General features: G+C 38.2%; 1 protein-coding gene across 1 annotated transcript in view; it reads right to left on the bottom strand.

Annotated features, from left to right (window-relative positions):
• LOC134498559 (myelin protein zero-like protein 1) overlaps nt 1-15,903 on the bottom strand; it is a 35,193-nt gene that overhangs the window by 15,178 nt on the left and 4,112 nt on the right. Inside the window, 3 exon segments of the mRNA XM_063304717.1 lie at nt 419-632; nt 1,218-1,378; nt 8,704-9,048. Coding sequence (XP_063160787.1) covers nt 419-632; nt 1,218-1,378; nt 8,704-9,048 — 720 coding nt within the window.

The raw sequence follows: 15,903 nt of genomic DNA, 5'->3' as shown, positions 1-15,903 counted from the left end.
CAAAATCTTTAAAAGGTGGGAATCTTTTGAAATCCACCGTATAGCATATTTGATGGCAACACCTTTAATCTGGCTTTTGAAAAGGCTATTCTGTATTTATTTAAATGTAAACTACTAAGATATATGGGGAGCTGAAAGCGTATTTGTAATGTATTGGAAAAATCACAGATGAACACAGAACTTTTGCCATTAACACCTTTACTGCATTATCCCATAAACACAATAAAATGCTGGTGAAATTTCCATTCCACTGTTCAGAATAAAGTAACTGAATAAAATGCAGCAGAATGGCCAAACAAGTACTTGCTTCAGAGAATTATTTGTTACATACAGTAATTTTAGAGAAAGAATACAACATATGCAGAACTCCTCCATCACTTGTTAATTAATTCCTCATTCCATCCATATATTACTGTACCTTTCTCCACAACCCTGACTTTGATTTTTCTTGGTATAACAACTATATCTGGAGGGTTTTTAACATCACAGGTATAAGTGCCATTGTCTTGAAATCGCATGTTTGCTATATTGATTGATGCATCTTTCTTGTTAAGGTCTCCAGCCCAGCTGCTTCTGTCATTAAATTGTGTATTCTTCCCAGGATATGCCCTTCCATTGGAATAATAGAAGAACTGTAATCAAGAATGCAAAAATTATGCTGTGTTAAAAACCTGCTTTTCCCTGTTGTCTTAACAAATCTGCTAATTTTTTTCTAAACCCAACTCATACAAAACATGAATTTCAAAACCAATGCAAGAGCTGCAAGGATAATACGCTATTTGAGAGCCTGGAGAACTGGTTCTAAACCTACTGAAAGGTCAAAGAAACTTCTAATACATAATATCACAAAAGGAGGTTTTAGACTAATTTCAAGTGCTCAGGGTATCTCGCTGTGCCTCACCTTCCTCAATTCCCTTTTTCTTTTGCTGAATTCTCCTGAGCTGATAACCATTACTACTACAAAATTTTGTTCTGGTATCAGTTTATTATTGTCCTATTATATTAAGATAAGAAGATACCTACCCAATCATGTGAAATGGGTTAAAGTATTTCCTCATCTAAACAAGGTTTTTGGTGGCAACGAATTTTGGAGCAAACTACAATATCCTAATCAACATTTCAAGGGAACAATCAGGCTTTTAGCAGTAGAGAGAATGAGCAAGAATAGATAGGGCTTCTTACTGAGATTCAATTTTCTTTTGCAAACAACGTATTACCGAGACAGGAGATGACGATCCCTCGCCTTGGAAGGTCCAGCTTACAGAAGCTGAGCTGCTGATCACTTCTGTGGATGTAAAAGTGCATGGAAGCTTTGCCTCAGTCCCATTCTCCACGGCAAGCTCTGTTGGTGTGTATACCTCCACAGCTGAAACCTGGACTATCAAGAACATCATTACAAGAATTAGAACACAAGATCCTTCATAAGGAACATTAACACTATATCAAAGACAGGTGTGAAGATATTAATAATCCAAAAGAAGATTCAAGAATCTGTTAAATCAAAGAGATTGAGTCAAAAATATCACAGGTTCAGTGCACTTATCTTACTAAGCCATCATGTGATTGGTTGGTTTCTGGTTTTATATGATATAACATATAATTTGACCAGAGGCACCTAATCTTTTGCATGAACTGTAAACATGTCTTTATATGATGTATCCATGCAACCATTACAGTTTACTGTCATGTGCAGAACAGGCTTTCTGTGGATTTTCAGGAGAGAAACTCAGTACAACACACTAGTTCAGAATCTTTCATCTTTATTATACAGACAACTTCTATTTTGATTTCCCAGCAAAGCTTTGCAAGTGATATTTACAGACAGAATACCATATTCCATTACTCCCTTCTTCTGCTACCCATTTGAGATAAGAGCAGTCACTTGAGATTCTAAACATTTTTTATTCACAAGCAGAAAGCTATATTAACATGAGTATGGGTAACTTGCAGGTAATTCAGAGTTGGAATATGCTGCTTTATCAAATTAGGGATTAGGGGCTTTTAAAAAGTTAATACTGTATGATCTTAAGATGAGATAAATTCAACAAAAGACTGTTTTACAAATACACTGGACACCTCAGAGGATGTACACTAAGGGTTATGTTTAAACTTCTATATGTTCAATTCTTGGAGTGTAAACTCCTACAAAGGTCACCAGTGATGGGCAGGTCATAAACAAGGGATCACGCTAAATATGATCCATTGGAAAAGAAAATGGCAACCCACTCCTATGAAGGAAAGCAAATGACATTCACAACCAGAACAATGTCAACAAGTTTCTAGAGAATGTGACCCCCACCTCCAGGCTAGAAGGTATCCAACGATCTACTGACAAACAGCAGAAGACAACTACATGTAGCGCTGTTGCTCATCATATGGATGGATTAAGGCCAAAAAAACTGTTCCGCTGTTAAAGGCACATATATATTTTTTTGATACTACAAAGGTACGTATACCATTGGTACATGGAATATCAGAACCATAAACCAAGTACACCTGATATTGTCAGAATAGAAATATCAATACTGAACACTGACATTCTGGGAATCAGCAACCTGAAATGAATACAATGATATTTTTCTTACAAAAATTGTAGCCAGAATACTCAAAGCTAGTGACACACTTGGAGTCAAGGGTGAAAAAAAAAATCTCTATTCAATGAAATGGAGAATGTTTTTACATGTACTAGGAAATCAAACAGGGAAATACACATGGACATTTCAAGGTGACATCTGGTGTTCTTGTGAAGAATCACCACACTTCATCAAACCAGGAGATTTTAAGGATCAAAAGTTTGCACTTTCTAACTAAAAAAGACCTGAATATAGTTTCAACGTTTATACTTAAATTTTGATAACAAGCCACCTGAACAGTTTTGGAGTTTGTTGCTGTTTTATAAACAACAGTATTCCATCTGAATAAAAATCAATAACAAAGTTAAAATCTAGCAAACAAATTAATCCTCCCTCTCCAACAAAATTTTTGCAACATCCAAAAATGCTTTCTAATGACAAATCTGCAGAATCAAAACACCACACACACACAACCAGAGAAAATAATTGTTTCAGTACTCAGTCAACTTCCTGAAAACAAACAATGTAACAAAATGTTTCAACACATCCTTGGGTTTTCTGAAATTAGAGAGAAACACAGTGATGTTTACTCTCAAAAACTGCACCCATGCACTATGAAGCTTAAAAAAACAACAGATCTCTGAATCATAATTACAGGATCTTGATATCTTGAAATATGTGCTTTATTTTCACATGATAGTTTAAAAATAGATAGAGAGCATGTTAGTTTGAAAATGTCCCTAAAATTTCCTAACTAAGAAACACCAAAGATTATAATAAAACAAGTAGCATGTTAACATTCCAGATTGGTACACAAATTATTAGGTGTCAATGTTTTTGTTAGCTTCTCTATCAAAATATATATGTCAACATTTGTGTCCTGATTTTTAAGAATTTGAAGTTTAAATCTCCAGAAAACTTTAGCTTCTTAAACTAGTATACTCAAGATGAGTTGGAACAACTCTGTGGCCATGATAGATGAGTAAGTTACATCTAAGCACCAAATTGGGAGAGTTGGCTGACATTCTTCTTTTCAGATGATGAAATCATAAAGTATGAAGCAGCACCATTATGTCCCTCTTTTATTTTGACACTGTTGATATTAGCTGACTTTCAAATAATAATTCATGATGTTCACAGTTAATAGATTTTACAGCATTGTGCAATTAGGCTGTTTCAGATGTTGATCAAGAGCACAGGCAAATCAACTTGAAGTAATATTCCTAATGAAAATAATTATCATCACGCTATCAAGAGCTGCTTATAACAGGCTGGGACACAGAATCACCACTGATTACTCTAGGCTACCTGTCAATATTTATAGCATTTTCATGCCAGAACACAGTAAAGAACAAAGTCCAATCCCAGCATTTTTTGGAGTTCACATTGCCTAGGTTTTTTTTTCCAAGAGTCACAGCATAAAATAAACATAGTGTCATGAGTAAGGATGGCGAGCAGGGGGCTCCCATCCAGACTGTTAAGCGCATGCGTAGCACTGAGGAATTGGGCAGCCATTCAAAGAGACACAGATTGGGACCGCCTTAACCTTTGGGATTTATATGTCTGGGTTTTTCCCACGCTTCTTCAGTTTGTTAGGATTCCTGTTATGTACTAGCAATAAACATTAGAGACCAGTTCCTTGTCTCAGCGTGTTTCCTGGCTGTTAGGACACATAGTGCACACAGCAATAGCCCAAACTGGAATAATAAAAGTATTTTCTAAATAATGTAGCAAGATTTTGTAAAACAGTAATTGTTCAACAACCCTGTTGCTCCAGAGTTGGAGTTTGGTCTAGAAAAAAAAAATTAAACATTAGAGGCAATCTATTCTGATTATTTCACTATATTCAATCCAGAGATTAATGCTAGCCTGATTCAAGTCAGGTGAATAGTTAGGACTGCAACTTCCACAATCCTTGCCAATAGCAATGCTGACCAGGGCTGATGATGATAGAAGACTAACACATCTTGAAGATACACTAGGTTGTTAGTTTCAGTACAGAGTGTTTCTTTTGGGGATTTGCTTCTATTAAGAAGGAACTCAACAATATAATTACTAGTATGAAGAGAGCCACACAGACTAAGTGTGGATAATCTATGGCCACCTCAAAGTTATAAAGTTATAACTTCCATCATTCCTCAACATTTGACAGGCTTACAAGAGCTAATCTAAGTTGGAGTTCAACAACATCTAGATTGTCACATGCTACTTGACACCACTATAAACTGTTGCAATGAGAATTGAAATATGCTGAAAATATGTTAACTTCTTACATTTTGTTGGCTAAAGAATACTCCATACTCCCTTGATCTACTATTGAAAAATATTGAGATATGCTTAGATTTTAACATGGTCTAATTGAACATGGAAAATAATAAAGAGATTGTGAAAGTCACAGAATAATTTTTAACAGCTTGGCATAAGCAGAGATCCCTATAACTTGCAACATATACTTTTGACCTCCATGAATGTAGGCAGAGTCACCAAACAGCACATTCTCTCAGAATTAAGTCTGAGCACATTTCCCCCCCAAAATAGTTTAATATCACAGTGGTTATCTAGGAACAGGATAACTACTAGGTTTTACAAAGGTAATTTTCACTATACCCACTCCAAATGCTATTATTTTAACGATCTATTTTTCCATCTATCCTATTTTGATTAGACGCATTCTGTAAACATCCAGCACATCATCAACTCAAAGATTTCAGAAGTAGCACTAACTGATTTCATAATTTAATGCTACCAATTTAGCCAGACACAACTTGGATTAATCACTCTGCAAGAAGTTGCTACTGTGGTATTCTGCAAACTGTATGAATCATAACTTCTAGAGTCCCCCCTTGCTGGCCAACATGGCAGTGGTTTATGGGACTTATACAATTCAAACTATCTGAAAGACAGTAGGTTACCTATCCCTGAACTAAGCTGTTTGAAGGCAACCACCTGGGGATTACTCCTTTTGCCTGCTGTATTTAATATCTGCCCAGTTCAACCTGCAGAACGAATCTCAAAGTAACAACCATTTTTGCCCCTAGTCAAATTACCCTACTCACACTAGAAGACATACATAGACAGAACAAACATGCATGCACATATCTTAATTGTTGCTTCATGGATAATTTCTTCCTGTCTCAACATGTGTGACAGCAACAGCAAGGCTTATATTTTTTGAGAAATCGCTGTCATCTAACCAGTTCAATGTAAGACAAAAAGCAAGTCTAGATTTAAGGATGCAGCCAATTTTAAAAGAATGCTATTGTTCTTCCAGAACTGTTTGTAAACAATCATCCTAAGTTGTTTTTCCATTACAATGAGGTTTTTAAAAATCTCATGTGCATTGTGAAATAGCATTCCCAAATTTGACTAGAGCTTTAAGATCATGATATAATAGTGTTAATAAGAGCTAAAGTTGCTTTTATATTCAGTTGTCATCTTTTAAAAGTGTTTGTTTCATGAAAGAAAATATGATGTTTACTCAATAACTGCAATATGACAGGAAATATTTTGACTAAGTCCAGAAAGAAAAAGACATTTCCATCTTGGAATAAATTGCACCCAAAGCATAACCTCCAACACCAAGCTGAAATGTTGCTTGCCTTTGGCTTACTCTGATGTGTAGATTGTCCCAAATACATATGATGGTTTTGGACACCTTGCTAAACAAAAATGAAACAGACACATTTTAGTTTAGTGTTACAATGGAACCAGATCTAACTCAGTTTCTATTCAAGGGATAAAGTCTGTAAGTAAGTACCCTAAGCCCTAAGACTACCAGTTCAAAATTCTACTTGGGTTTTAAACACTGAATTAAGTTTTAAAATACTGCAGGTTTTCTGTGCCTAAAAAAGAAGTAGAAAAATATACAAACCAAATGTTAAGCAGAAAAGGGCAGGAGGAATTAATAGTAGTACTTAACATTCCAAAACTTATCCTCCTGGTCTTTCTGGGAGAGACGAGTCTACTTTGGCATAAAACATGCCTTATATATAAAAAAGGGAAGAATTCATCCACCTTCACATTTACCTTTGGGGCACGAAGTTACAATAAACCGCAACAAAACTTGCATTCATTTTCTCTAACTACTGCTAGCCTCATTAGAGTTGACATTGATCATTCTTTTTCTTTGACCATCTAATTGTACAAAAATCTCACTTCTGATAAAAAATACAGTACAAATTAACAAGTCTTACAACACCTTTTGTACCTACTTGAAAGCATGGACCTAGAAAATGAAACAATATTTTCAACTAATATAACCCTTCCCATTATAAAATAGGGAAAAGAGTCCCTCCGGTGGAAGAGATGGGTAGTGACAAATTTGATAGATAAATGACTTTTTTTTAAAAAATGTAAATATAGGTGTCACCAGAGTAAAACATTAATAAGTTTCAAACAAGCTCTATATAAAGTACCAAACTGGTTGAATCTTGACATTATCTCAACTCATATCCACATTATACATTAAAAAAAAGTTACCATTCATACTGAGTGATAAACACTAATTTTACTATTGTTCTATTTGCTATGTACATACAGAGAACATCAAATTTGAAATGCTCATTTCATGTAAAGTTTTCATGGTGATAAAACTCAGAAGTAGAGAACAATGTTACCTTCATACTGCTAATATTCCTTCAGGCCATAGTAACGTTGTCCAACCTGGCACCAGATTGGGGAAGGATGAGGTAATGTGTGCATATCAATTAATTTATAGAAATGAAATATAGCATTCCTTGCCACAGTTGAGGGATAAATTGGATTAAAAACATTTTGTTAGAGTTGTCCTTTTGCATGTATTACTTTTTGCATACATTATCTACACAGATTATGAGAGAGAAATGGGAGCATCAAGGTAAAATATTCCCAATTACACTGTTGCCTGAGCATAGATTAGCAAACTATGACCTCAGTGATACCACATCACTTGGATAAACGTATTTTCAGTTCAGCAAAATCCTCCCTCTCGTAACATATGAATCATGTTGTCTCAAATTTGTTTTCATTGAAAAACAGCTGCAAATATTATAGGAACTAATTTCTAAAACTGACACTCAGGTCTAGCTAGTATACATAATATGCGTGAGCCAAGTGATTCTGAGCACAATTTAGGTCTTATCAGGATGTCATCAAAGCTTCAGTTAGCAAATAAGGAGATATGTGATGAATTCCATGTGGTACTGGTGATAAAACTGTGGGGTTGTCTTCTTGCTCCCATTGAAACAGACCCCAAAGTTCCTTGGTAAAGAAGTAGCTACATTTATTTATATAATAAATATAATAAATCTCGAAATTCTAAAGCAGTTTAAAGCATTCGTGTATGCTTATGCCAACTTGGGGGGATTATTTTCACTGCCTACCTCATTACATCCCTGATTTGAGTGGGACTTAGAAATCACTCCATTCGAATAACGATACTGAAAAGCCAACAATCGTATCACCACTACAAGCGCTAAAATAAACCATATAACTTCTGCGTTATTCATTCAAGGATGCAACGACTCTTTCTACCCTTGTACATCCGACTTTCCTACGTCAGAACATCCCCGTTATCTGTTCAATTGAACCATGTCCGGACACGATCACAGAAAGAAAAGAGAGTAGCCCATTAAAAATGGGGGGTGGGGTGGGTTTGAGAGAGAGAGAGAGATCACCTGCCTCCCTATAGGCTCTGTTCAGTTTCAGATTGCTTTGCAAAGCGATTCGCCGTCACCATCCTGACACAGACATTTACCTCCCCTCCCCCCCGCGCTTTCTTCATTTACAAGGAAGTAGACGAGGAACCTTATCAATACTGTAAAACACATACTGCGAAGAGCTGGAAAGTGGAGAATTGCTTAGAGCTCCCACCCAGATCTCCCGTCCCTCCCACAGAAACAAAATTTCGCTCCATTCCTTCGCCTTGAGCCCAGCGGCCACCCTGGTAGCCTTGTTTTCCCTCAAGCATCCCGTCGCAGACGAGCGCGAGCGGCTAAGTGGTCTTCCACCTCCTCCTCCGGCCCACGCAAGGTCCGGCTAAGAGGGCGGCGGGTCACCGAGAGGGAAGAAAGCTCTCCTTCCTCCTGCTCTCGCTCTGCTTCCCCCTTTCCCCAGGCGCCCAATACTCTACTGAAAACGCGCCTCGACTCACGCAGATACGAAAGCACCGCAAGCAGCAACAGCGCGGGGAAGGAGGAGGTAGACGTCGCGCCCCGCCGCGATCCGCCGCTCCCTGAAAACGCCGCTAAAGCCGCTGCTGCCAACGCCGCTTCCATTTTCCTGCTTCCATCTCCTTTTCCTCCCATTGTTCCACCCCCACCCATGGTTGGAGAGGGGTGGGAAAGCTGAGGGGAACTACCACACGCCTATTGAGCTGTGGCTCCGTCAATCACTCACACCTCCTGAATCCCACGTCTCCTTTTCACGAGGTTCTGCCCTTCACTTCTCTTGGTGAAAGGCGGTTGGCAAGTCCAGCTGCCACTCTTGCGAGAGTGAACTATTGAAAAAGCACCGCCTCACCCTCGTTGGGAGCTGGCACGTGATGAGGAGCTATTTAGGCATTTTTGTAAGATTCTAACGTGTCGCAGAAGGATCCGGTCTCTGCACGTTTGTGTTTTTTCCCATCTGGCAGTGGCCCAAATGGAAATGGGGCGACGGCTTTGTAATTTAGTTGTTTTTCTCCGACGGCTATTTACTTCGTCGGCATCCTAGTTATGAGCCTTGTATCTGTCCAGTGTCTGAACGGTCTATAATCTTTCCAAGCCTACATGACACCTCGTTCTGAGATCAGTCCTTACATAAAAATGAAGAGGGGCCATTTTTTTTCTCATTAACTTTCAACACGTTCTTAACAAGCTTTCCCTTTTTTTGATGTCAGATACAGCCAAGTGAATAATTTGCTGTTTTCTTCCATTAAAAGGTGGGAAAGTATCTTAAAAAGGGGGAAACAAATCTCATGTTTAACTACAAATTTTCAGTATCATGACAAGGCATCGGAAGTTAAGTACTGTATTTTTTGGTACACTGTTGATTAAGCCAAGTTCTCAAGATGCTACTTTTAAAGAACCTATTTTCTACTTCTTTTAAATAATTAGAATTTTGTATAGAATCATAGAACTGCAAGGGTCCATTTAAGCCCTCAGTCAATTCTCTCTTGAGTGCAGGAATCAAAATTAAACCATCTTGGACAGATGACTGCCTAGTCTCTACTATAACACATCCAATAAAGGGAAGGCTACCACTCTGCTGGGTAATTGGGCCCACTGCCAATCCTTGTGAATGATTTTCAAGCCAGCTGTGTATTTACTCAATTGTCATGCCATTCCAGCCTATAGTTAACTAGCTTGCAAATCATGGAATGTTTTGTCAAATATTTTGCTGAAATCAAGATATATTATACCTACATCATTCCCATATTTATTAAAGAAGTTAAGCAAAGAAATGTGATAAGGATACTTTTGCAAGACTTGTTCTTGATAAATCCATGGCATGCTAATAACCACATTGTTTTCATAATGCTTACAAACTGGTCTCTCCATAACCTGTTCTAGAATCTTACCTGGTATTAATGTCAGGCTGATCGATTTGCAGATCTTTGGATCCTCTCTTTCTCACACACACACCCCTCTCTTTGAAATTAGGAACATTTCCCCTGTTCAGTCATCCGGCATACATTTTCTCAGAATTTCTCATGGATAATATTTATTTATTTATTTATTTTTATCCTGCCTTTATTATTTTTATAAATAACTCAAGGCAGCGAACATACCTAATACTTCTTCCTCCTATTTTTCCCCACAACAACAACCCTGTGAGGTGAGTTAGGCTGAGAGAGAGTGACTGGCCCAAGGTCACCCAGCCAGCTTTCATCCCTAAGATGAAACTAGAACTCACAGTCTCCTGGTTTCTAGCCCAGCACCCTAACCACTAGACCAAATATATTAAAATTCAGCCATATTTTCTTCAAGGTTCTTCAGTTCCTGAGGGTGAGCTGGAGATTTACATGTATTTCCTGATTCTCTCTACAAATATTGGCTATCAATATATTCCACCTTTGGTCACCTTCCCTTCTTCCACCTCTAAAATGTATCCTTTTTCAGATCTTCATTAAGTTTTTTGTGACACTAGATAGCCTTGTACCCTCCATTTTTTCTGTATTATGTTTCTTATGGTTTTAATGCAAAATATGAAGAATAAAAGGCAACAATCTTTTAAAATATATTCTGTCATGAAATAGGGAAGCTTTTGGTGTCTAGAGGCCATGCTAAATGTGTGTGGGGGGGTACAGCAATGGGTGGAACTATGATGAAAAATGAATGGATCTCATAACAGTGGAGCTGGAGAATTTCCTAAACTTTCTTTTTTTCTTTCTTTCCAACCAAGCAGAACAGATGGAAACGAATAAATTTGATAAAGGTAATCGTGTTAGTCTGCCACATCAAAAGAATCCCTAAATATTCTAGTGGAACCTTAAACACCCCACCAGAAAACCTGGAAATATTACCCATAATTTCTCTGCAACATAAAATGTACCCATTCTAACTGGAAACCCAGTCTACTGAAAAGCTACCCACATCAACCAAGTGCTCTATTACCAAAGTAACAACCCAACCTCCCACGAGAGGAGCTGTGTAAGAACATTATTCAGACGAGCACTTACACACTGCAGCAACCCAGAACACCAGAAAAAAGAAACAGACCACCTATACAACAATGAAACAGATACTCCCACAACTTTATCAAAAAGTGCCTGACCACTCAACCCACTACAGGACAACCTACACAAACTATGAAAAGGATAACACTGCCATACATCAGAAACATCTCAGAAACTACCAACAGACTGTTAAAACCACATGGCATCACCATAGCACACAAACCAACTAAAACCCTTCAAAACATCTTAAGTAACCCAAAAGATCCAGTAGCCCAAGCAGAAAAAACAGGAGTTATCTACAACATACAGTGTAAGGACTGTAGCAGTGTAAGGACTATGTAGGACAGACAGGCAGAAGACTAGCAGAGTGCATCCATGAAGACCAACTAGCAGTCAGAAGACACAATGAAAACTCCTTAATCTCACAACACATGGACAGACTCAACTGGGAAACTGTAAGCATCCTGTTGTTGTTGTTTATTCATTTAGTTGCTTCTGACTCTTCAAGACTTCATGGACAAGCCCACGCCAGAGCTTCCTGTCAGTCATCAACACCCCCAGCTTCCCCAGGGACGAGTCCATCACCTCTAGAATATCATCCATCCATCTTGCCCTTGGTCAGCCCCTCTTCCTTTTGCCTTCCACTCTCCCTAGCATCAGCATCTTCTCCAGGGTGTCCTGTCTTCTCATTATGTGGCCAAAGTATTTCAGTTTTGCCTTTAATATCATTCCCTCAAGTGAGCAGTCTGGCTTTATTTCCTGGAGGATGGACTGGTTTGATCTTCTTGCAGTCCAAGGCACTCTCAGAATTTTCCTCCAACACCACAGTTCAAAAGCATCGATCTTCCTTCTCTCAGCCTTCCTTATGGTTCAGCTCTCACAGCCATATGTTACTACGGGGAACACCATTGCTTTAACTATGCGGACCTTTGTTGTCAGTGTGATGTCTCTGCTCTTAACTATTTGATCGAGATTTGTCATTGCTCTTCTCCCAAGGATTAAGCGTCTTCTGATTTCCTGACTGCAGTCAGCATCTGCAGTAATCTTCACACCTAGAAATACAAAGTCTTTCACTGCTTCTACATTTTCTCCCTCTATTTGCCAGTTATCAATCAAGCTGATTGCCATAATCTTGGTTTTTTTGAATATGCCATCCTAAACCAAGCCAAATCCAAAACTGTCAGAGAATTCCTAGAAGCTTGGCACTCGACAAAGCAGCCATCAACAGACACATAGAGGTAAACAACATTCACATACCATTCAAAAGAGACAATAGAAAAGCCAGAAGACCAGAACACCTCCTCGCCAGCAATAAACACCCAGATATGCAAAGATTAGCACCAGGATTAAGACCAGATGAACAATCAAACAGCACAATATACCCTAATCAAGGAACTATTAACTCAATCAACCTAGCAGCAAACAACAGTCCAATCAAGGAACTCCCAAGAAGAAAACAATACCTCCACCAACACAAGCTGGGTAAACTATGGTATATAAACTGAGAGCAAGGCCCACTCCCTTTTCACACTGAAGATGTTGCCAAGGCTGGCAATGAAATATCTGCAAGAAAACAAGGCTCAGAGAGCACCAAGGACCCCACAGTACAACCCTGAGCTACAAATATTCACTTTGGTGAGGTCATTATTGCTGGCTTGTGCAAACTGTAATCAAGCCTGGCAATGTTTGGATACTTATTATGCAAAATATGCCTCCATATATAGGCCACTGCTTGAAGAATACTAAAGTTGAAGATTAAAATTTTAAAAAGGTGAAAGATTGGCTCATTTTTCTGTTGCAGTTCTACTTTTCACATTTGAGCCATACAAAATGGCCTTCTAAATCCTGATTCATGATATGTGTTTTCAGCAGCATGAAGTGACTTACAGAAACCTCCAAATTTTTAGTTTCGGTACTAAATGATTTATTTCCAATAAAATAATAACAGTGCAGCCTGATTCTATTTTGCTTTCTTTTCCATTTACCCATTTCTTCACATATTTCAGTGGTATACTAACTATGATTGCTGATGGAGCAAAAAAATCTAGGTTCAGAATTGTTCCTGTTCTGCTACATGGGGCCAAGGTAATGTGCTTCTTGGCTTGGTTGCTGTATGACATTATTTTGTCTATGTTGTTTTCTTTAATGCCCTTAAGAGATTTATCTTTTGGGGCAACACTAGGAGAATGACAATGAGACAGTCTTATTTAAAATAAGTGGATTCTACAGTTGAATATTCTACACCTCGTAATAAGTAGACATAAGAATTTTTCAAATAAATAATTTGATTGCTCATATCTGTAACTTAAAGCTACTGTATTTTCTGCTGAATTATTCTGAATATACACAAAAAGAATGCATTTTCCAAAATGCATCAATCCCCCCCCAAAAAAAAACTTTTTTACTGGCACATGGGATTCCTCCTTCCTTTTTTGCCTTAGCTACCTGCCTTCCTCTTTCACTAATCCTAAACAAGGAATCTTCCTATTATTTCAGACACTGAGCTATCAGGATAGGCAATTACAGCTTGCAGATACCTGAGAAACAGATTCAAAGGGCAAAGAAAAATTGTGCCAAAACATTTCGAGGGATGGCAACTATAAATTTGATTTAAACATGAATATATTGTTTTATAAATAAACAGCACATGTATTTGGCAAATGAGCCTCTTGCTCTGTTGAAATAACTCTTCCAGTCACAGCTCATTCACTTCTAGGATAATCTGTCTACAGTCATGTAACAGGACCTTGATCAGTACGTCACTCAGGGGCTGATAAAAGTATGACATGCAGCACAAAAATGTATCCTACAGCTTCAAAGGCAGTTTTACATTGAAGGAATGAGAAATCTAAGTTATAAACTTTCCCTTACTTTGTCAACATTTGCATTTGGATGTGTCCAAGCCAGTGTTTACCCATTAACTTTACTACTGTAGCATCAAGATTACACCACTGGAAGAACTTTGGAGCTTGGGACAGGGTTAGAATTGAATGTCAAAAAACAAACCAAAAGAATCTGAGAACAAAATGGGAGTCAGAACAAGGGCTGGAGCAAATTTCTTTCAGTTGAAGGCTGAAGAAAGAGAATTGTACTGGCATTCAAAGGAAGAAAGTGTTTCATCCCTTTATCAGGAAACTATCCCTGTAGCTCTTGACTCACAGAAATAAAACAACATCAGGTTATGCATTCTGGAAGATAAAAAGTAAACAACTCAGTTATCCAGGGAGCAAATTGCAAATGAGTGAGAATTTACTTAGAGTGGTGACAAAGACGGAGGACAAGAAAAAAGGAAAGCTATTGTTGACAATGACATAACTTAGTGCTACTTTCCTTATGTGATTTGCACAACAAAGACATATAAAAAGGGAACCCTTTATTACTGGCTGGTCCATAGTTAAGAAACTTCAGTGACATTTGAAAATGATAAATGAATTTGTGTGAACTGCTTCCCCTCCCCCATGAATAAAACTAAAGATTTTATTAGAGTTCAGACTTGGCAAGAAATACATTCATATTCTTTTAACAATGACATTTTAATTCATAATCTGTAGCCCTCCAGATGTTGCTGATTTGCAACATCAAGCAGTCCAGCTAGCCTGGCCAAGGTAGAGGAATGCTGGGCATTTTCGTTCAGCATCATCGGAATGGCTCACCACATGGGGACAGCTGTTTGGGATGCTTTCTCCCTTGTTCATTCTTTTTGCTTTCTCTTGGGAGGATGGGACCTTTTCATAAAACTTTGTTCTTCCAGAGCCCAAGAATGAAATGCATGATGGGGGAAAAGCCAAAGAGAGATATTCATTCTTTTCCTGGTTTCCTTCATGAAGGAAGAGATGACTCTGAAGGAAGACATGCAACCTGAGTGACTTGTTTCTGCCCTATGAGAGAACCCATGCTGCTTCTGCCTCTACCAGCCAACTAAGCTGTTGATGGCAATTCTAGTTTATTTATTTATTTATTTTTCAAATTTCTATCACCGCCCATCTCTCCCGAAAAGGGGACTCTGGGTGGTTCCTACAGATAGAGCAGAATGTGGTGGGTGGTGGCCTCTGCTACTGCCTTTTCTCTCTCCCTCTTCCATTTAGACTTTCCCCAGTTTAGTACAGGCTGATCCATGAAGTCACAAAGAGTCGGAAGCAACTGAACGAATAAACAACAACACAAGTGGAGTTCCCAGCGCTCACGTCACATAGCCTCACTTGGCCTCCACATCCCTTCCTCGCCTGCCCCATCTCATGACTTAGCTTAGAAAGGCAGGCCCAGGAGAAAATGGGGGTGGGTGGACTATCTTTGCCTATCCTACTGAAAGCCTCTCAACTTTGGCGAAGGAAAGATAGTAACAAGGTGTTGCTGGTAAGCAAGCGCACAGGAGTTACTGGAGGCAAGCAGATTGAGCATAGCAGACAGATCAAATGTAGCTGAACCCTGTCAAACCCCAGTTTTGCTTTGCCTTGATGAGAGCTAGTATGTGCAAGCCTACAAAAACTTGTGCCACTCCTCAAATTTGTTACTGATTGAGAATTCCTCAGTGAGTTGAAATGCTAAAAGTGTGAGGTTTTCTTTTATAACTAGGCTTAACTTTTCCATAAATTGTATTATGGAAAATATACTTCCATAAAATATACTATGAAATATATAGTTAGTACATTGAAGTATACTAAAATATTTAGTATATTTTAATTAATTTGATTTTTA

This window comes from Candoia aspera, chromosome 5, assembly GCF_035149785.1.
Source record: "Candoia aspera isolate rCanAsp1 chromosome 5, rCanAsp1.hap2, whole genome shotgun sequence".
Taxonomy (NCBI): Eukaryota; Metazoa; Chordata; class Lepidosauria; order Squamata; family Boidae; genus Candoia; species Candoia aspera.
This window is presented reverse-complemented; position numbering and strand designations above follow the sequence as displayed.